At 46.6% G+C, this 20,873-nt stretch overlaps 1 protein-coding gene across 4 annotated transcripts in view; it reads right to left on the bottom strand.

Annotated features, from left to right (window-relative positions):
* Positions 1-20,873, bottom strand: part of LOC126541557 (uncharacterized) — a 95,776-nt gene that overhangs the window by 21,164 nt on the left and 53,739 nt on the right. For all 4 annotated transcript variants that reach the window (XM_055076751.2, XM_055076750.2, XM_055076749.2 and 1 more), the window contains exons 11-15: positions 9,500-9,692; positions 8,542-8,648; positions 7,096-8,369; positions 5,653-5,719; positions 4,480-4,579 (exon numbers count right to left, since the gene is read on the bottom strand). In XM_055076751.2, the coding sequence (XP_054932726.1) occupies positions 4,480-4,579; positions 5,653-5,719; positions 7,096-8,369; positions 8,542-8,648; positions 9,500-9,692 (1,741 nt within the window). The remainder of the gene's footprint in view (positions 1-4,479; positions 4,580-5,652; positions 5,720-7,095; positions 8,370-8,541; positions 8,649-9,499; positions 9,693-20,873) is intronic.

Consider the following 20,873-nt stretch of genomic DNA (forward strand, 5'->3'; position numbering starts at 1 on the left):
TAAGGGCCGCGAAAACGTCCGAAAAACTGGGCAGTTCGAAAAAGGGAGGATGACAAAAAGTTTAATGCATGCCTTTTATTGATCTTGAGGGCTCAAAATTGCCACAGACACATCCGAAAAAGCTCTGAAGGACTGCCAGTACACTCATTAGGAATATCGGTGCTCGTACTGTGACAGTAGATGGCGGCTGCACGCGTGTATAATTAAGGAATACGTACTGTGTCCAGTGACAATTGCCCCTTCCCACGCTTGTTAAGCTTCACCGCGTAACATTTCTGTAATGAGGCAAAGCTAACTTTTGGGACCCGGCATTATGCAACGCATCGTGCTTTCCGAGCTCCGAGGCCAATTGCCAGTAGCAGAAAAGCGGAGTCAGTGCCATTGCTGACAGCGGCGAATCCTTTCAATAAAAAGCACGGCACCAAAAAACGGCAAGAAACTTAACAGCTACGATTGGCGTTTCTGCGGTGATGGCTACGGCTGCCAGCGGATCTGCGTGAGCGCCGGTTCGAGGTGGCAAGATACTCAAAATCGAAGGTGGTGGCTTTGACTAATGCCGTTTCGGACCTGCGGTCACGGCAAAAAGTCCGGACAATCGGACAGCGAAAGGTTCTTGCGTCCGAAATTTCAGACGTTCTTATACATTGACCCTATGGTATACGTGGTGGTGCCGCGAAGCCGTCGGACGTCCGGAAGTTGGTCGTTCACTGTACAATGGCAACTCCTCCAGCCGTCGACACGGCGTCAACGACGATTCGTTACGATTCCTCTCTGTTTTACTTGAGCCAGCTAGCGTTATCGCGACCTTCGTTCCCTTTGGATAAGATTACAGCAAATTTTCCCAGACAGAAGCGAAAATTCCCCGAGTTTTCACTGAGTATTTCCAGACTATTCAACATCCCTGAGAATTCCCGGTTTTCCCGATTGGTAGACACCCTGGCCTTTATGTATCTATACAACTGCACACATCGAGTTGCTCCCACTCAATGCAAGTCATCATATTATTCAGCATCTTCATGATAGTGGCCAATAACTGTATTACTAAAATGGTACCCAAAAAAAGAACCAGGAGCACCACACCATGTTCCCCAAGGATAAAAGAACATGTGACCAAATGCTGGTCTGCAGCTCAACACACAAAAAAAAATACAGTTTCGCCAGCAAGACCATCAAAGTTCTGGGGCACTTAGTCAGCAAAGAAGGTACATGATCGGACCCTGAGAAGCATGCTGCCATCCTCGACTTTTGCCGTCCGCTGCGTCAAAAAGACCTGTGCAGTTTTCTCGGACTTGCTTCTTACTTCTGGCACTTCATATGCAACTTCGCTGCGCTTGCATACCCGCTCCATCAACTCCTCGCCAGTAATGCGCCCACTGTTTGGTCCACCGAAGGTGAACGTGCTTTCCTGGCTTTGAAACATGCCCTGACGTTGGACCCAGTACTGTGCCACTTCGATCCTTCATACTGACGCTAGCAGTCATGGTCTCAGTGCCATTCCACAGCAATGTGACAACACCTTCCACGAACGAGTTAATTACGCTAGTTGTAGACGAAACACTTATTGGAGTCTCGAGAGAGACTGTATGATGAATGCAAGGACGGTTCTGAATGATTCTGCTGCAGGATAACTACGGTTCTTGCACAGGGGCACCCATTCAAGAGTGAATGCATGGCGAAGAACAGCAGGTATGCATTGAACAAGGAGGAGGGCATGTGAATTCATTCTTGTAAGTTTTATCATTTTGCAAGCAGCACACAGAAGTTTATATATCTCAGTTGAAATGACGACAAAGAGCCCTGAAAACATTCTGCGTCCACACTTGGACTCTGCTTGCCCCACATTTAAGACAAAAGGTTGAACGGCTTTGTGAAATTGGGGCACCTTACAGAAGTTCTCCCACCCACAGTTGCTTTCAGCACCTTGCTGTTATTATTAGCTGGTCGTACATTCTACAATACGGGTGGTACTCTCCTCATTGCCCTTGCACTGGAGTGGGCCACCTATCTTTCTATGGAACAGTTTAAAAAAGAAATAAAAGCATGTTTCATAGCAATACACATTTTCCTAGCTCCTTCTAAAAGGAACTTCCATTTGCGAAGATCAGATCAAGCAGTCCTCTTTGCTGCTAGGTTGCCTGGCTGGGGTGGGCATATTTTTTTACATTTGAAAATGTTTTGTTCCTTCAATAACGCATTAATTATGAGCGTTCATGCTCACAAAGGAATTATGTCAACAGTGACACAATGTAAATGCGAGATGTGTGATGCAACGTGACAATGCATTGCTATGATGTCAAATGGTAAAGTCGAACCTCCATATAACGAAGTTGCATTTGCAACGAAAACTTTGTTAAATCGCAAATTTCTTTAATTCGAGGTTTCACATTTTCAGCAGTAAAAATAATTTCACAAATTCCCAGAAAATTCCTGGTGGATTGTATCTAGTCAGTATAATCACTTGTAAACAAATCGCAAGCAGGTCGGGCCAGAATATCATGGTTATGAGCACCAGCGCGTATGGTGTAGATCGCACCGAGAGTAATACATCGGCGCGGATCACGGCACCCTAGATTAGCGTTGTGCGTCGAGTGGCGCCGTAATCAGATTGTACCCACAAATTAAAAACAAAAGTGCAAAAAGATACAGACATTCGGTCTGAGAAAAAAAAAATATATATAGGAGAAGGAAAAGTCGCGGTTTAGCCAGAAAGATGGAGCATTGACAATTGCACAAAGTAAGGTTCATAGTTTTATTGGCGTCACGCACGCTCAGGCAAAGATTACTCTATGACCAAGAACACTTGCTGTCGCAACGTGAGCGAACGCTGCACCCCGTGCCTTGGGAACTTGAGATAATGTGATCACCAACACTAGACGCGTGAAAACAAAATGCACATCAAGGCACCAAACATTTCAGCACTCCCTTTGCACTTTCCGAAGATTACCTCCAAGATGTGGTGTGCAACGGGCATATGGACACCCATGCACAGCTACAGCAAGGGTAGAGGAGAGGAGATGCATGCACTAGGGAGAGAAGGCAGACGGGTGTGCGTCCCCTGCTCTCCTCCCATCTCTACAGCATGCTTAATCACATTACGATGTGCTCGCCCCTTCCCCACCCCTCTTGTGCTGAAGGAAATGTCAGCTCTCGTTTCTCTGGAGCGCTCTGAGCTGCCGTGTGGCCCGCAGCCTCCACTACGTGAAAAATAGTGCAGCGCTGTTTCCTGCATACTGCGTCCCGGCACGCGCACTTCAGCGGTGTTCTTGCTGCTCGAACTTTTCATACGGAGGGACGCTTGCAAATAACTTCTTCCTTGGCCGACATTTTTGTTGTCTTTTGGTAGATTTACCAGCCATACAGGCTCCTAGTACACACTGAAAACTTCATTCGTTTGAAATTGTGTCATGAAATTACTTCGCTAAATTAAAAAAAAAAGACACATGGTTTTCAATGGAACTAAAATTGCGAAATAAAATTTTTTGTTCCATCATGAATTTCATTAATTTGAGGCTCGTTATATCGAGGTTTGACTGTATAGCGTGGATATGAGAGGCAATAAACTAACTAGCCTTCTGTGCTCTTTGTTAGAATCCCCAGTTCTCTTTAGCACTGAATTTAATGTTTACGTCACGTGCACCATAAAAAGCAGTAAGCAACACCAGGACCTGGCTCCAATATCTGTCATATATACTTTGCATATGGCTAGTGATTCTGAAGCAATTATGTAGGACAAAAGTAAAATGCACAAATGGTACCACAGATGGGAAATGTACATGCTGGTTGCTTTTAGTGAAGCTATTTGACTGTGTTTGCACTGCAAATACTTCACTGCAAATAGATTGTGCTGCTTGTGCAAGTTAACATTGTTCTTTTTTTCCCCCATTTTGGGAAGGCTGTCAATGACAGCTAAAGGGAAAGAGGGGTTGGGGCTCCTAATGTGGGACCCTGTGCATGCATATAGGGAACATAACTTCTGTTCAATAACATTCAGTCATTAAACAAGAGTGGCTCGCTTTTAGGTAGTCTATATAGAAATTTGCTGATTTATTTGGCCAGTCTCATCACGTTTGCATCCCTTTAATTAAAACAATGTGCAGTGCTGTAGTATCACACTTCCCTGCTTTAGTGAATGCAACACTTTAACTACATCTGGTAACATGCTGTTCCCACTGTTTCATTACGGTCATTGCCATGGCACCACAGATAATTGAAAGCAGTTGTCTGCCATTTACAAGCTCCTCAGTAGTATAAGAGTCTAATTGTTAACAGAATGACATATATGGATTAATGTATGTATAAGCCTTATTTCTTCTTTCATGAAGTGGTTTCTGTACAAGCTTCACATCTGATGTTCCTTCCGAGATGAGAAGATTCAATATTGTGGCGTTATCTGTCTTGAATATTTGTGCTCGATTCAGAAATTTCAACATTCCCACACTCCTACTATCTAGTACACCTGCAAGTTCAAACAGTAGCCACCTTGGTGCTCCTAGCTGGCGGCCTCCTTCGTTCGTAACCGCGATTGGGTGAAACGGAACGTGACCGTCCGCCCCCGCGTCCATCCCGGCTTGTGCCCGTCCTGTGGTAAAAAATCCCCAACATGATGGAGATAAATACCGGTTGCTTTACGGTAGCGCATGAAAAAGTGGCAATTCTAAAGGTTCGAACATGAACGGCATTAAGAACAACTGGTGAAACACTGAGGCTGAGGGCCCATCTACACTGTCATTTCATTTATATACATAATTTTACCTTCACAGGACAAAGAAGAATTTTTAACGTCTACCCAAACAAATGTAAGATTGTTTTTAGAAGTTACTTAAAGGTATCGCACTCAGCAGTTGGGGCCTTCTTCTTTATTATAACATGCCTGGGCAACTGCAACTGCACAGCAAACAGAGAATGGAAACTTGAAACGCTAATGCACTTCAAAAAGTACTGTTGGCTCGCACTGCTTTGAAGGCCTAAGACCATAACTAATAATCTGAAGTCAAATAAAGTACAAAACACAGTGGTTACAACGTAATTAGATTTGCCCATTAAATAATGTAAAAGAGAACAGTTGTAGTTCCACGGTTGTTGAAGGGAGAGGTTGCCACTTGCATGGCATGCACAGTTGCGTTCCATATGAGCTGCAAGACCACTGTCCGTGGTAGAAGGTGCTCCAAACTGCACAGCAGCGCCAACATACAAAAAAAAAAAAAAAAAAAAAAAATGCAGAGCTAAGCACTGTTTCAATTACCGGTATTTACTGAACTAATTTTTCGTACGTCAGAATTGATGTGCATTCTTGGTGCTCCTCCGACCATAGGCACCAAGTGTTGCAGCTCATATTGAACGCAACTGTACCTGGAGGTATCCCAGCTACGAAACATCCAGCTCGTTCAGTGGCATCCACAGCAGTGCATATTTACTTGCATATGAATATCAAATGCAGGCACACATTCGCTAATCAAGCCTTATGAATCGATACTTTCCATGTTTTAGGCTCTAGGATGTCAAAAACATTCATTTGCCCAAAAATATTCAGACTATAAAATGAAATGAAAGCACAGTAAGCAGATTAAAGTCTTGACAATCATTTGGATTAACTAGAATTTTTCAATAATGCAAGTTCAAATTATCACAACTTATTTGCACTTGTTCTGTTACCTTGAGTCTCTGGAGTCAAGGAGTGGGTCGGGTTCTCTTCTGCTGTAACGGCTTGGACCAGAGTCGTCTGATGAAATAATTTTGTCAGACAAATGAGTAAAAATTCCAGCACATAAGGAATTAACAAAGTTATCTGCATTAAACACAACTGGCAAAACTGCGCTACAAATAAGTTGCTACTACATGATTTGTCTACGCATAACCAATAAAAATGGCTTTGGTTATACAAAAGCAATAGGCCATGCTCCAGGCTAGGAAATTACTAGAGAAGAAATGTGGGTGATAATTATGGACCAGAGATGTCAAGACTATTTGTGCAACCTTAAAGAGTTTTAGAAAAGCATGACCAAAGTAGTAGTGCTGCATCTGGTGTTCGGCCACAATACATACAGCCAACATCCAACTTTTCAGACTACCTAGGGGCTGCAGGGGTGGAAAAAAAAGAAAGAAAACTTTTACTGCCCCCAAGGGCTCAGTTTGCCACAGGGAGAGCCGAAATGACTCTGAAGGCCTGCCAGTACACTTATTAGGTGTATCGGTGCTCATATTCTGACAGGTGACGACGGGTGCACGCGTGTATAATTCAGGAATACGTACTGTATCCCACGACAGTGGCCCATTTTTACTATCAGTGTGCTTCACCGCAATACTCCTCATATGCTTCACCGCGTAACACTGCTGTATTGCGGCGAAGCTGACTTTTGGAAACCGACATTATGCAACGCGTTGTGCTTTCAGCGTTTCGAACCCATCGGCGAGGATTACAAAGGCGGAGTCAGCGCCAATGCTGACAGCGGCGAATTGTTTCAATGGAAAACACGGCACCGGCAAGTAGGAAACTTGATAGCGAACAACGAAGCACCTAGGCCTAGCGTTGCCGCGGTGGTGGCTCCGGCTGCCAGCGGATCTGCGTGCGAGCGCCGGTTCGGGATTGCGAGATCATAATGGCAGCGGTAGTGGCTTCAATTAATGGCGTTTCGAACCTACAATCACGACAAAGAGTTCGGAAAATCAGTTGGCGAAGGGTTCTCGCGTCTGAAATTTCAGACGTGTTCCTACATTTACTGTATGGAATACGTGGGGGTGCCGCGATGGCGTCCGAATCATCGGGCATGTCCGAAAAATCGCTCGCTGACTGTATATGCTTTAATAAGCAATACGCATGTTTCGCTATAGCAAGTTTTCTTAATGAACGTAGTTTTTTTTATCCCGTTTTAAACGTAAAAACAAAATGAAAAAAATAAAAATCCATCGCACTTTTATAATGTGCACTTTCCCGCAATGTTACTGTGTCCTGCGGTTAAGCGCACCTTCCCAAAGTGCAGCACAAGTAGGCGGCGCCCGCTAACCTTCAAATGCGGCGCGGACTACTAGCACAAATTAAGTTTCTTTCATGCCTACAGCATTTCTCTTTTGAGGCACCTCGTTCGGGTGGGAACTCACCAATCCTCGAAGGAGCGGCACCGCGGCCTTTGTAATCTCCACCACCTCTCCTCCCGGGATCCCCCCTGGAATCCGAGCCCCTCGGCTCGCCCCGGTGGCCGGGCTCTCCGCCGCCCCTGTACGGCGGTTCCCCGCGCTCGTACGGGTCGCCGCGGCCACCGGCCTTCGGTCCATCATCGCCGCTCCGTGGGTCTCCGCGGCTGCGCGACGATCCGTATCCGCGTTCGTCGCGACCCCGCGAGTCGTTGCGGCGGTGCTCGCCCCTTCCGCCGGGCTCCAGGCGACCCTTCAGATGCGGCTCCCCTCCACCCCGGGCGTCCATGCGGCTCATGTGCTCCGGACGGCGAAGGTCTCGCGGCCCTCGGTCCCGAAGCTCAGAGCGGTGCGGCCCGTAGCCGTCCGCGTAGTAGTCCCGACGGTCCATGCGCGCATAGTAGTCCTCGGCCAGGCGCCCGTAGTCGTCGGAACGTGGGTCATATCCCGGAAGGTCGCCCCGGTCCATGCGCGGCGGTGGGGGCAAGTCTTTACCGCGCAAGTCCATGCGCGAGTGCGGGTCGCGACCATCGCGATAGTCGGAAGAGCGCACGTAGGGGTCCAACGGGCCCCGACTGTCGCCACCCCTAGAGTAGGGGTCGCCTCTGCCGTGATAATCTGGCTTCAGGTCGCCTCGCCCGTGGTAGTCGCCACGGCCATGATAGTCGCCACCACGAAGATCCTGCTTGCTCGGATCCCCCCGCGGATCAATTCCTCGACGGTAGGGGTCACCACCACGCAGGTCGCCCCTAGAGTCACCCCTCGGGTCGCCTCTGAGGTCTCCCCGTGAATCTCCTCCTCGAGGGTCTCGCCGCAAGTCTCCCCTGAGGTCGCCCCTAGGATCGCCTCTGGGGTCGCCTCTGGGGTCTCCTCTGGGATCTCCCCTGAGATCGCCTCGTGGGTCACCCCTGAGATCACCCCTTGGATCCCCTCTTGGGTCCCCTCTCGGGTCCCCTCTGGGATCTCCTCTTAGGTCCCCTCTCAGATCCCCTCTTGGGTCTCCTCTTGGGTCTCCCCTTGGGTCTCCTCTCAGGTCTCCTCTCAGGTCTCCCCTTGGGTCTCCTCTGGGGTCAGCGCCTCGGAGGTACGGATCACCACGTCGCCCATCAGAGCCCCTCAAGTCCGACTTGCCCCTGCTGTCTTGGTTTCGTGAGCGTGGCGAGTGTGGGTAGTCCATGCGATGCATCTCCATGTCAATACGACTGCGTGGTGGCAGGCCGGCCAGGGCGGGAGACGGTGACCTGAATGCATCCAAGTCTTGGAATAAGGACACAAGTCTCAAGCATGTGCCCACAACCAATTCACACTAAATTGTACAATCTGGTAGGCCTTTTGCATTCAGGCACTCATACATGCAGCGCAGAATGCAGTATGCACAAGAAACCCCCCAAATTGAGCAATAAAAAGACATGCCGTGAGCGATGGTGATCCATCCTGCGTCCATCACGGCCCCTGCCTTGGTCGTAACGGCTCCGTTCACTAACATAACGCTCCGCGTGGTCTGGAAGCACTTCACCTGGCTGAAAAAAAAAAAGGACAGGAGGGGTGCAAACATTGGCTGTTGTTTACCTTTTACAAACACTGAGGCATGCCGCTTCCCATCCCCTTAAGTTGTAAATGCATAGTGGTAAATGCCCCCCCAAATTTTTTGCACGCAACATTCAAGGTTCGCAAACCAAACAGTTTATCAGAGCGATCATGCCATCTCTGACAGTTGGCACTGTAGTGAAAGTTGGCGATGATCCAGAGGTGATGTGCACCCACTCAGCATTGATGTCTCCTACTTTCCTTTAATTTAAATTATGGGGGTATTACGTGCCAAAACCACTTTCAGATTATGAGGCATGCCGTAGTGGAGGACTCTGAAAATTTCGACCATCCGGGGTTCTTTAACGTGCACCTAAATCTAAGTTCACGGGTGTTTTCGCATTTCGCCCCCATCGAAATGAGGCCGCCGTGGCCGGGGTTCGATCCCGCGACCTCGTGCTCAGCAGCCCAACACCATAGCCACTGAGCAACCACGGTGGGTCCTACTTTCCTTGAGACCCCTCGTAGCGGTGCCCAGGCAGCATCAAGCAGCTGTGTCTTTTTGTTTTGGCAGTCACACACCTAGCCTATCTACTTTAAATATTTCAGAAGAGGTGCCATCAGAAAGCAACGATTCTAGCCAAGGCTGGTCTAGAAAGTCTGTTTACATATTCTGCAGAGGTGGTTCACCTCTTTGCAGAATAATGCAGACATAAGAAAATTGTGAAAACTGCATCAAACTGCAGAGGACTCGTTAGGCTGGTGTAACAACACCTCACAACTTTAAGCTTGTTACATTAGAAAAGGATGCATTGCTCGAAATGCAACCACTATCCAGACTCACCTCAAGCATGTCAGTTTCTTCAGGGGGCGCCAGATCGTGTCGGCTGCCTCTGTGAGGTGGTGGTGGCGGTGGCTGGTCAGTATGCCCAGGTTCTCCTCGCTTGCGTCCACTTCGAGCCCCATCAGAATCATAGCGCCCGTCATAGCCTTTAGGGTCACCTCTCCCACCATACTCCTCTGGACGCCCATGACGGCTGGTATGAGGACAAAAGCAACTGTTTGCTACACAGGTTATGCAACAGAGACAAACATGTAATCTGACAATGAAGCAGCTATGAGTTTACATGAACAAAACCGTGAAGCTGCAAGTAACATGTGGTCATGGGTGTTGATTCTCTTGAACTGACAAATATAACAGCGCTAACACATGCAACCACAAAGGAACAAGGACGAGACACACCGCTTGTGTCTCGCCCTTGTTCCTTTGTGGTTGCATGTGTCAACGCTGTTATATTTGTCAATTCAAGTATACACCAACTCGCACTGAAAGAAGTTTTCATGTTGATTCTCTGCAATAGCATTCCATTCCCGCGGGGGTGGAATGCAAAAATTCTTGTGTACTTTTGGTGCAAGTTACAGAAGCCCAGATGGTCAAAATCAAAATTAAATTATGGGGTTTTACGTGCCAAAACCACTTAATGATTATGAGGCACGCCGTAGTGGAGGACTTCGGAAATTTCGACTACCTGGGGATCTTTAACATGCACCTAAATCTAAGTAAACGGGTGTTTTTGCATTTCGCCCCCATCGAAATGCGGCCGCCATGGCCGGCCGGGATTCGATCCCGCGACCTCGTGCTCAGCAGCCCAACACTATAGCCACTGAGCAACCACGCGGGTCAAAATCAAAATCAATCAATAAATAAATAGGCCTGCACCCGCCACTTGCGCGGCCTTGCCTACCATACAGGCCGACCACCTGGTCTAATGTGCTGGATGCATGGACCTCTGTACCAGCTGCTCCTGGACTTCATCCAGGAAACAGAGCCACAACTTTTTATTTAATTTATGTCATAGGGCATACTGGCACCGATTAAAAGATAAATAAATAAATAAATACATTAAGAAAAGGCCTTTAGACACACATACTGAGTTCCCACTTTGAACCACTGCTTACTGATGAGCCAAACATCAATTTAAACTCGGTCTTGTAAGGTTTTCAATGTAGCATTTCTTTTTTTTTTTCTTCCACAATGTTCATACATTATTTCCTTGATCTAGCCAAATAATTTTGCACTATAGTTTTGATTACAATATTCTTCATATATTGTTGAGGCACTCCAGCAGCCTTTATAAGAACAACCCATGTTTAAGTGGTTGACGTGCAAATATTTGGCAGCCTGGCACTTTTTCAGTGCCTACACTGGTCACATTCTGCTCACGCTTGCACGGAATTCAGAAAGACTTAAGCGGAAATAACTGTTCAGCCACTTGCTGTCTGGGTGCTTCAACCTCAGCACATTTCAATGACATGGAGCACATTTTCGATGATGATCCATGCCTGTTAGCATGACGAAACTTAAAGTAGACATAACGTCACTATACTATGGTACTCATGTGTGAATCTAGATACAAATAAGTGCCCTTGTTTAGTAAAACCCTGATTGCGCTCCAAAAGAAATGCACTTAATCTCAATTTAATGCGTTTGCTCTTGATTTTCTTAGTTTCCCTGACGTGTTTTCCAGTAAACATTCAAGTTGCAACGCAGAGCTCATGTTGTCTTTTGTTCCCTTTGTGTGTTGCCCTTTCCAGCATATGACTAAAACAAACATTGGCAAACGCATTCATCTAACTCTGGCGTACACTTACAATCTCGGCAATGTAGCGAAAGGTTAGAAGGCGATCCACCGGTCAATGACCTTTTATGTTCCATTAGCCTCTGATTGATACACCGTCCTGTTTGCCCTACGTAGAACTGGCCACAGCTAAGGGGAATTTTATAAACCACACCCATACGACGGTCAGTAAAACTGTGGTTCTTATTGTGCTTCACTGGACAAATATCTGTTTGTTTTTTGCCTTTTACCCGCTCCTTTTTTCTCTGTACGGCAGCGCATATCTTACCTAGCTTATTGGGAGCAGTGAAAGCAACATTAACATCATATCTACTTGCAACTTTTTTAAGCCTGTGTGACACTGAATACATATACGGAGTAGCCACTACTCTTTTTTTGCTATTACTGCTTTCTGTAATCACATCCGTCCCTCTCGAAAACGACTTCTTTAGGCGCTCAGCCACAGTGGCCACTGCTACACTAGGATAACCTGCTTCTAATAGGCGCCGGACCTGCGCATTAAAACTGGCGCTCATTTTGTGCATGCAGGACCTGGTGAGGGAAGACTTAAGGCACGACATGGCAATTCCGTTTTTTACTACTTTAGAATGCTTGGATTGAAAGTTTAGCAACGGCTTCGATGATCTTGGGGAGTATTGCCAACAAACATGATTTTGTTTGAAGGTCAAGGAAATGTCAAGAAACTGAATTACACGTCGCTGAGGAAATTCCTTGGTAAACTTTAATCCTCCCCCATAAAGTTTAAATTGCTCACTTACTGAGGTAGCAGCGGAATCCAATTCTTCCCTATTGCAGAAAATCAGGTAATCGTCAACGTAACGAAATATCTTGATAATGCTATCACCTAAGGCTTTCTCTTAGCAGTTGTCAACCTTACTCAGGTAAATATTGCTAAGAATAGGGGCAACCTTTGAGTCAATACAAATGCCTGATTTCTGCAGAAAAATGCCATCTCTCCACCCAATCAGCGTCGACTTCAAGTACATTGAAAGAATTTCTAGAAAAGCTCCCGTGGAAACACCGCATCTGTCAATAAAAGCCGACTCTTGCACTTGTTCTTTAATGCACTCATTTACGGAATTTAGCAACCCGTCATGCGGCAAAGAATAATACAGGTCTTCAAAATCCATACTAAAAGCTGTAAAATCACCAGAATTTTCCTCTCTCAAATACTGAACTAGTGCCTGAGAATTACGTAAGCAAAAGGGGTCTGAAAAAACTAGTGAAGCTAAGCAGTTCTGTAGGTAACTAGCGACACAGACCTGCCACGTCCCTTTCTCTGACACTATAGCATGAAAAGGAAGAGTTTGCATATGTGTAGAAAGATATAACGGCCACAATTTAAAGCATTGTAATGATGAAAAGAACAATCCATCACTGCTTGCTAGAAAACAAGGAGATTCTGGAAAAAAGCGAGTCTGCACAGAATAAAAAAGAAATGAAAAAAAAAGTAAGCGAAGAATTTTTTTGCGAGGTTTGTAAGCACACTAGCGGCTCATGGTCATTTGCTCCACAGATGCACTTATTGAAGTACATAGAAACAGTAATGACACTGCTTTAAAAATAAAATAAAACTTCTGCAAATGCTAGTTTTACCACATCACTGGCCTAGCTATTCTGTTCAAGGCTGGTCACTTATTGCATTGGTTAGTTTCTCAAAGATAAATATGGATACATATGCTGCGCCTCCAGTCATGGCGATGCGTTCTTATGTGTGGGCCACTTTCATTGAAAACTGTGACACACTAATCCCTCGTTATAACGAAGTCAGCAAGATGGCGAAAAAATTCGTTACAAGCGGTAATTCGATATAAGCGACCACTCGAGAAAAGCTAAAGCAGTCGAACTTCAATTGCGCCACAACTATGAGGAAGTCAAAAATACAATGTATTCAGTGACTCAAAGCTTTACACAGGTGCAAAAAAAGCAGTGAGCTTTGGCTGTTTCAAGTTCTTACCTGGTGCGAGCAACCCCTGCTCTAATTTGACCAAGCATTGCAAGAGACCATGGTCGCCGCCCATGCATTCAACCTTATTACGCAGCAGACATATGTACTCCCACGTCTGCGCCATAGTCGGAACTTCACATGGCTCTACGTCCTCGTCGGGGCCACCAACAATGTCAATTAGTATCTCCACATCCGTTGCTGGGGCAACCACAGGAGCAGCAGCATCAGCCAATGCAAATTTCTCAATGTCACCTTCTACCTCTTGGCCAGCATTTTATGAACAGCCCCGTACAGATCACTGCAAGTCTAGTCATTGTCAGGCTGGTCATCATCAGGGTCGCTGACAACGGCACGAGAAAAGCTGGCGTGCGCAAAGCAGTTGGTGACCTTCGAAGGTGCAAATTATTTTCATGAAAAGTTCAGCAAATGGATCACATCAAGGGAATCAATGTTGTACCTCTTGCTGGTGTTATGCGCTGTAAGCATGGGCTGCAAAGGAGCCATGCAGTACAGCTTCTGGGTGGTCTGAATGATGCTCTGACCCATCGGTTGCAGTACCGTGGTTGTGTTTGCAGGCAAAAATTCCACAGTGATCGCCTTGAGGTTGTCGATCTTGCCGTGGCTTGGGCAATTGTCAATTACGAAAAGCACTTGCTGATTCTTTGCATTGAACTGTCTATCCAGAAGGCCCACGTAGTCTTCAAAAATAGCAGCAGTCATCCATGCTCGCTTGTTACTTCTGTGGATGCATTCCTTGGGAATAGTTGCATTTCGGAAGCACCACAGCTTCTATGCCTTCCCCAGTATCAACAAGGGAAGCTTGTCCTCGCCTGTTGCACTGGCACCAAACAGCACCATGACACGCTCCGTGCTCTGTTTTCCTCCTGGATGAGGATCCACTAGCAGTAGTGAATGTGAAATTTGGTAGCATCTTGTAGAAAAATGCAGCCTCATCTAGGTTGTAGATGTGGTCTTCATACTTTTCAAGTAGAGCTTGGGGCCGATGTTGGCACCATACTTCTACAGTGTCACGGTTCATGGCTGCGCTTTCGCCAGTGATCAACTTAGAGGTCACGCCGTGTCGTTCCTTGAACCGCTCAAGCCAGCCATTGCTGCACTTAAACCTTTATGGCCCATTTGGAGGGCGAGAGCTTCGGCTTTTGCAGTAAGTGCAGGTCCATGTACGGGGAGATTTGCACTCTTGGCGTTCTTCAGACACTGTAGAAGTGCACCTTCCACTTTGGGGTATTTTGAATCGCGATTCCTCTTTCTCTTCGCCAAGAAGCTCTTTTCAAAGCCATCCAGCACAGCTTCCTTGTTTTTCAATACAGTTGATAAAGTAGACGGCAGTATGCCGAATTTTTTCACGATGTCAGTTTTCTGCCAGCCGCCTTCTTCCACTTCTTTTTTTAGCAGAACTTTCTGCTCCAAAGGCAGACATTTTTATCCGGAGACTGATGGAGTTATTTATCACTGTAGACCACAAAAGCACACGCACGGCACGCCTAATGAAGCACTCCGAATAACACATAATCACATGGCCTGCAGTACGGATCCAAATGCATGCGTCATCGATGGCAAAGTGACTGAATGTGGCAGGCGACGCAAAAGGCAGAAGCTTCAAAACATTATCAGGGCATCTCACGTTCCTCATCAGTGCGCACGCATGATGGTGATGATTGCATGGCGTGCTTGGCATCAGCTTCATGTGTAGCGGAAGAAAGGCGATCGGAATTGTGGCGACCAAGAAGCAGGAACTGTGGAAGGGCACCCATTGGTGGAAGATTGTGCTTGGGAGGGCAGGCTGGAAGAGGGCAGCTTTGGAGGAGCAGCGACGTTGAAAGTGGCAGCGAGGAGGCGCGGAGTTGACATGAAGGCGAGTGAGAGGAGTGAATGGCGTCCAAACGGCTTGCAGATTGGAGAGCGAATGAGGAAGGGAAGGCAGTGGCCGCTTTTATAGGGTGGATGCGGAGGACATGGAAGAGTACGAGAGTAAGGTGCTGCAAAGTGCCAGAAATGTCGCGGCTCGAGCCTGAGGTTGTGTTTGTTCTGCTGAAAGAACGATTAGCCGCTCATTGTGAGCACGCAGCGCGATCATGAAAACTGAACGGTGTTGCAGTAGCGGCTTTGCATGATCGCTGCGCAATTATTTCCAGAATGTGCAGCTGTAAAGTTTGCAATAACAGTTTCTCAGCGCACCATTGTCAACGACACTGTGCTAATTCTACGGTTAGAGTGTCAGTGCTCGTGCACCGTCGTGTCCACGCCATTGACAAATAATTAGGAAAAGAATTCAATGACCTTACCACGCATTTAGGCTGTTTGTCTAAAGTCGAATAGCACGAATCGAGCATGACTGGCTCAAGAAAATCGTCAGGGGAACACCAGCTTGCATTCACTGCCATGTTGACAGCCTGACTTGCCGCTTGTGACGCTCAGATTTTTAATGTTTTCGGCAAGTTATCGGTCGATTTGCACCAACAAAAGTGCAATGAAGCTAGGGGCAGTGTTCTATTGCGATGCAGGCTGATTATGGCGAGTGGCGAGCATATTTCTAGACCGGCTTCCCCAAAGTTACCTTCCCGATTTGCTAATGCAGCTCCTTGCGTCGAACATGGCACTTATAATCAGAGGAACACTTTTGTGCTTTTCGGCACCTTTCAGTGCCAGAAGTGCTATTTTGAGCGGTAAAACTTTGCTCATCGAGCGCACCCCATGGAATGATGTGGTGCAAGTCTGTCCACGATCTTTTGGCCACTTTTCGGCATCCAAGAGACCGCGATTTTCTGTCATTGCAAAGCATCAGGAAAACTTTATTTTCGTGTAGATTCTATCACGGGGGACACAAGTGGTGCGATCGTGACCGAGATTAAGGGTTCGGGCGTGCTACACCATAGAATATGATAACTTTGTTCGCTCCGCAGTAAATAGCTGGGAGCACTCGGCACTCGCTTGGTAGCTGTTACTAGGTGACCAAGTCATCAGTCGTGGATTTGGTACTTTTGTGGCCTGTTCTGTGCCTGCATGAGACTAATTCGTCAGCAGTATTCATTTGACACTGCATGCGCAAAATGGTCGCCGCCACTCGGCGGCAGCGATGCCTCCACTCGCCACTTCGCTCTAGGCAGGTTAAGCTCTTCAAGCGCTTCGAGTATTGCGACTTAAAATGCATGCGTTAGTGTCAGGACCAGAAGAAATTTCGAATAAAATTATATTTCGAGTAAAGCGATTTCATTATAACGAGGGATTACTGTAATTGCAACACATATTACAATATAAAAAGTGACAACACAACACACTAGTGAAAAACAAAGGTAAGAAACTGTTTTGCATCTGCCGAAGCAGACAGCATGCCAGTGCGCATTGATAGATGTGCATGAATAAGCACAGCAAGGTACGAGTACAATCAGTCACACGTCTGTGAGCATATTTGCCATGATGCTACCTAGAAACACACTGTGTCACAACATGACATGGCACACCTCAGAGTTCATGAATTGTGGGCATCTAACGCAGTCTGCTCCTAACGCTGCCCGATGTGGGTGAAATGACATCTTGCTTACAGCTGGGCACACCTCTCAATTCCACAAGCTTGCTTGTTCATTTTCACATATGCCAGCAGAATATGTGAACCCATTGAACAATGCAGGAACGATTGTCCAAAGTACTGCAACACAAGCTGGAAGCAGCTTTCACTCAATTATTTAAATGAAGAGGTGGCTCATTGCAATCAGCTCAAGTCACTTTGTTTTTCATCACTTACATAGCAATAAGCCCAATTACAACTAGCTAGTGATATAACAATTGCTTTTACCTGAATAACTGCTTTCATTTTAAGAAAGTTCGAGTGCAGCTTGGCTTTCCATCTTCCAGCCAATTGTGCATGGTGAAACTCTGTTTTGGTCTCCTCAAGGCAACAATGCATGTGTGCATGTGTATGCCCAGTACAATGAGCCAATAGTATGCCATTTCTCTGTTTCATTACCCTCACACCAATCTCAAGCTTGGTAAGCAGAAATGAGTGCTGTCCCTTATTTTGCCTGACAAGCTTTCAGATAGATTAAGTGCACTTTGTTTGCCCTTTTGCAACAGTTACTTGCCAGAATGTTGAAATTTAGACACAGTCTCATTGAAACAAAATACATCTAATACATGTATAAGTACAGCAAGCTGTACTAATGCTAAGCCGGTGCACTTCACAAGAATGCTTTAGCCTGAGTGATGTGCTCTACTGTCAGTCTATTTAGCATGAATTTAAGGCTAACTGCAATGAAAATGTTTTCTGGATAAAAGGCCTAGTTTTCAACAGTGTAGCTATAGAGCAGCCTCTGTGCAATATTTTACGTTTCAAATAAGAGTACATGCATCATGAAAAGCCGGCAGAAACAGCCATTTTTAATACCAAAGCTTTCGGGGAAAATACATGCTGCCATTACCGCTTGCTGGAAATGACTCAGAAGCAAGAAAGTTGAGAATCGGCACAATGGCTGGGAATAACCTGCAGGATTTGTCAGGTGACCTCTTTCATTTTCCACTTCTGGCTGCCCGCGGGCTGCCAGAGCCAGCCAAAGCGCCTTCGTTTTTCTCTGGTTGCACCGGCCACCATGCAACGCACTTCCACCAGGCATTTGTTTTGCTAGGGCTGGACGGCTCTGGCTACCTGCGGGCTGCCAGAAGCAGCAAGGATGATTTTGGTCAGGCTGCTCTCTGGAAGTTGTCTGGCTGGCAGACGACAAAAAGAGGCGATCAGTGCTCGCCACCATCATTGTGGGGACTTGACCAACTGCAAACAGGGCGCTTGACTTTTACCTTGCTCAGACAACTTGGTACGATCACCTTCGGATTTCATTACTTCTAGCGTTATCTTTCTAAGGTTCTGACGCACCGTTCCACCTGGCTAGACGGTGCGATATGAGCGGGAGCGTACCATTTGAAGCTCCTTATGTGTATGTGTGTGTGTGTATCCTATGAAGGCTTCTTCCCAGCTGTGAACAGCACTGCGTTCTCATACGTGTATGCTACCTGCATCATGTCACTCACAAGTTGTGGACGCTGATACTCACACATTGCGATGCCTTTTTGGTTCATCTTACTATGGTGGTATCCCTTTTCACACCTCTCGCGTATATGCGGTGATATCTCCTTTTTCTTGAGTGAGCGAAGGCATCGTAGCTGGCCAGTGTTCCTTCCAGCACGAAACCAATGTGTTCCAACTAGGGTACTAAGCCACTGATCTTAAAAGAATGCACTGGTTGAGTAATGGCCACACGTAGGTTTGCTTATTCTTCTGATGATCATGACTAATATTGTTTTTCGTGTGAAACATTTCACTGGTTACAGGCAGCATGCATTTATATATGTCAGTTGCATCACCAGCTCCTTCAGCACAGGGGGTAAAAGAGAAGCACCATCAGCCAAGACTAACTTTCTGAAATTGAAGCCCAAGCAGGGCGGCATGAAATTTTTTTTTTATGCACATAAATCCTAATAAGTCCTCGATTTTCGGAGTTCTGGCTGCCTGCCGGCAGACAAACAGCAGCGCGCCAGTTCTGGTCCTGATAGGAAGTCTCGTGTGCTGGGATCCCAAGACATACCGAAACTGCCCGCAGTTTGCAACATCGAACGTCGGGGCAGCTGGCCGCAAGATAAATGTAAACATGCTACCAGCATGGCAGCGTTTCTCTGATATCTTGCTTTTTCGTGTCTTGTCAAATGGTGATAAAATGCTAACTCGTCAATGTCACCCATAGATGGCGTGATCGCTGTGAGCAGGCATCCTCGAGTGATCGCCTTCGAGGATACAATCACTTACGCTAAACTTCGCGTCTTGCATCAACGCACCGGAGGCTGTTTGCTGTGCTGCGCTGTGCAAAGTCAAGTGCCCTCTGCACATCCTGTGCCATGTCGCGCAACATCTCGCAAAGGTTATTGTATCCCCAAATTCAACCATATATTTTGAAGCTTGCAACACATAATTGGCCAGACTACACTAACTGCACACTGGCCTCGCTGGCCGCTGCCATGCTGGTAGCATGTTTATGTTTACCCCGCGGCCAGCTGTCTTGGCACTCAATTTTGCAAACTTGAGGCAGCTTCGGATTTGTCTTGGGATCCTCGCCCAAGTGACATCCTATCAGGACCAGATCAAGCAGCCATCTGGCTGCCAGTGGGCTGCCAGAACTCCAAAAACCGAACAGGCCCAGTGCCTGCTGCGTGCTCAAGATCTTGGAGGCCATGTTCTGGGATTTGCATATCCGCTAAGCTCCAGGCGCTCACACCATCTGGTAAAGTGCTCTTAAGGTCTGCTGATAAAAATGTGAGAATTACTAGCCCAGCCGTTTTGCCAAGATTGATACTATGGTATCTACCATATTTGCTTGTGTAAGACACGCACCCCCACTTTGGAACATCAAAAATGAGTCTCATGCATACTCGCATGCTCGTTAATTTCCAGAAATTGCTACTAAATGGCAAGTTACTGTCCTGCTCACCATTGTCACCGCATCTGGCCCGATTGCGATGACACATACAGTTGCAGCATGCTTAAATGGTAATGGCTGCGCTGTGGCGCATGCATTGCTTAGGTGCGCTGTGCTTTTGGGTGCATGGAAAGGACAACGCTGCATAAAGTGTGAGCATGGATTTTGAGCATATGGCATGTGGTTTTATTTCTGACAGCCGTCAAGAGCTTCAACGTGATGGGAATCTCGAACAATGATGGGCGGCATTGAGGATGACCACCATTGGGAGGGTGTCATTGAAGCGAGCTTGTCAAGGTTGCATTATTCTGCATAGCAGTTCAAGCGCACTTCGAGATTTCAGCGAGTAGCCCTAAGCCTGCTTTGTGTGAAGCGCGCACCATAAAAAAATCTGAAAAAAAAGAAAGAAGAAGAAGAGAAGGAAAGAAAGAGCAGGCTTCAAACGAGTAAATACAGTACTACTCATATATACCGTATTTATTCGAATCTAGGCCGATAGTTCTTTTCAAATACTAATCATATACCAAACTCAAGGGTCGGCTTAGATTCTGCGATTTTAAAATACGTGCCAGTTTGTAATTGAAAATGATAAATTTGGTGCATAGCTAGCGTCATCTCAGTCAGTATCGCCGCTGCTATTAGCCGCACCAGTAGCCAACTGAAGTACACGAGCGACATCACTATTTTGACCTGTGTTGTACCGGTGTGTGGCGCGGCCCATAGCATGGCGTTATCGCAATGGCATTGAACAGGTGATTAGTAGTGCCGCTTTCAAACAAAATGTTCTGCTAGCCATTAAGGCATCATCAAATGTTCAAGCCAGGAGAAACTTCGGCATCGATGAGAAAAACGTTCGTCATTGGAGTAGGGGGGGGAGGGGGGGGGGGCGCTTTTCTCGTGTGCTGTAACGAGGAGATGACAGCGATAAGGAAAATAAGTGCGCGATAACAGAGAGGAGCTGTTCGCCGAGATCGCGCCGCATTTTGATGCGTGCGAGCCATGCTGCACTGTCTGTGCATGCAAGCTCGCGTCCACGCGCAAACTCTATGATAACGCGATGATAACGTAAGGTGAGCATGGCATGTTCATATTAAATAAATGCTGCTTTAATTTTGAGAACGCTGTCCTCACTTTTTTGTTCGGCCTACATTA

Source organism: Dermacentor andersoni, chromosome 2 (assembly GCF_023375885.2).
Source record: "Dermacentor andersoni chromosome 2, qqDerAnde1_hic_scaffold, whole genome shotgun sequence".
NCBI classification, from domain to species: Eukaryota; Metazoa; Arthropoda; class Arachnida; order Ixodida; family Ixodidae; genus Dermacentor; species Dermacentor andersoni.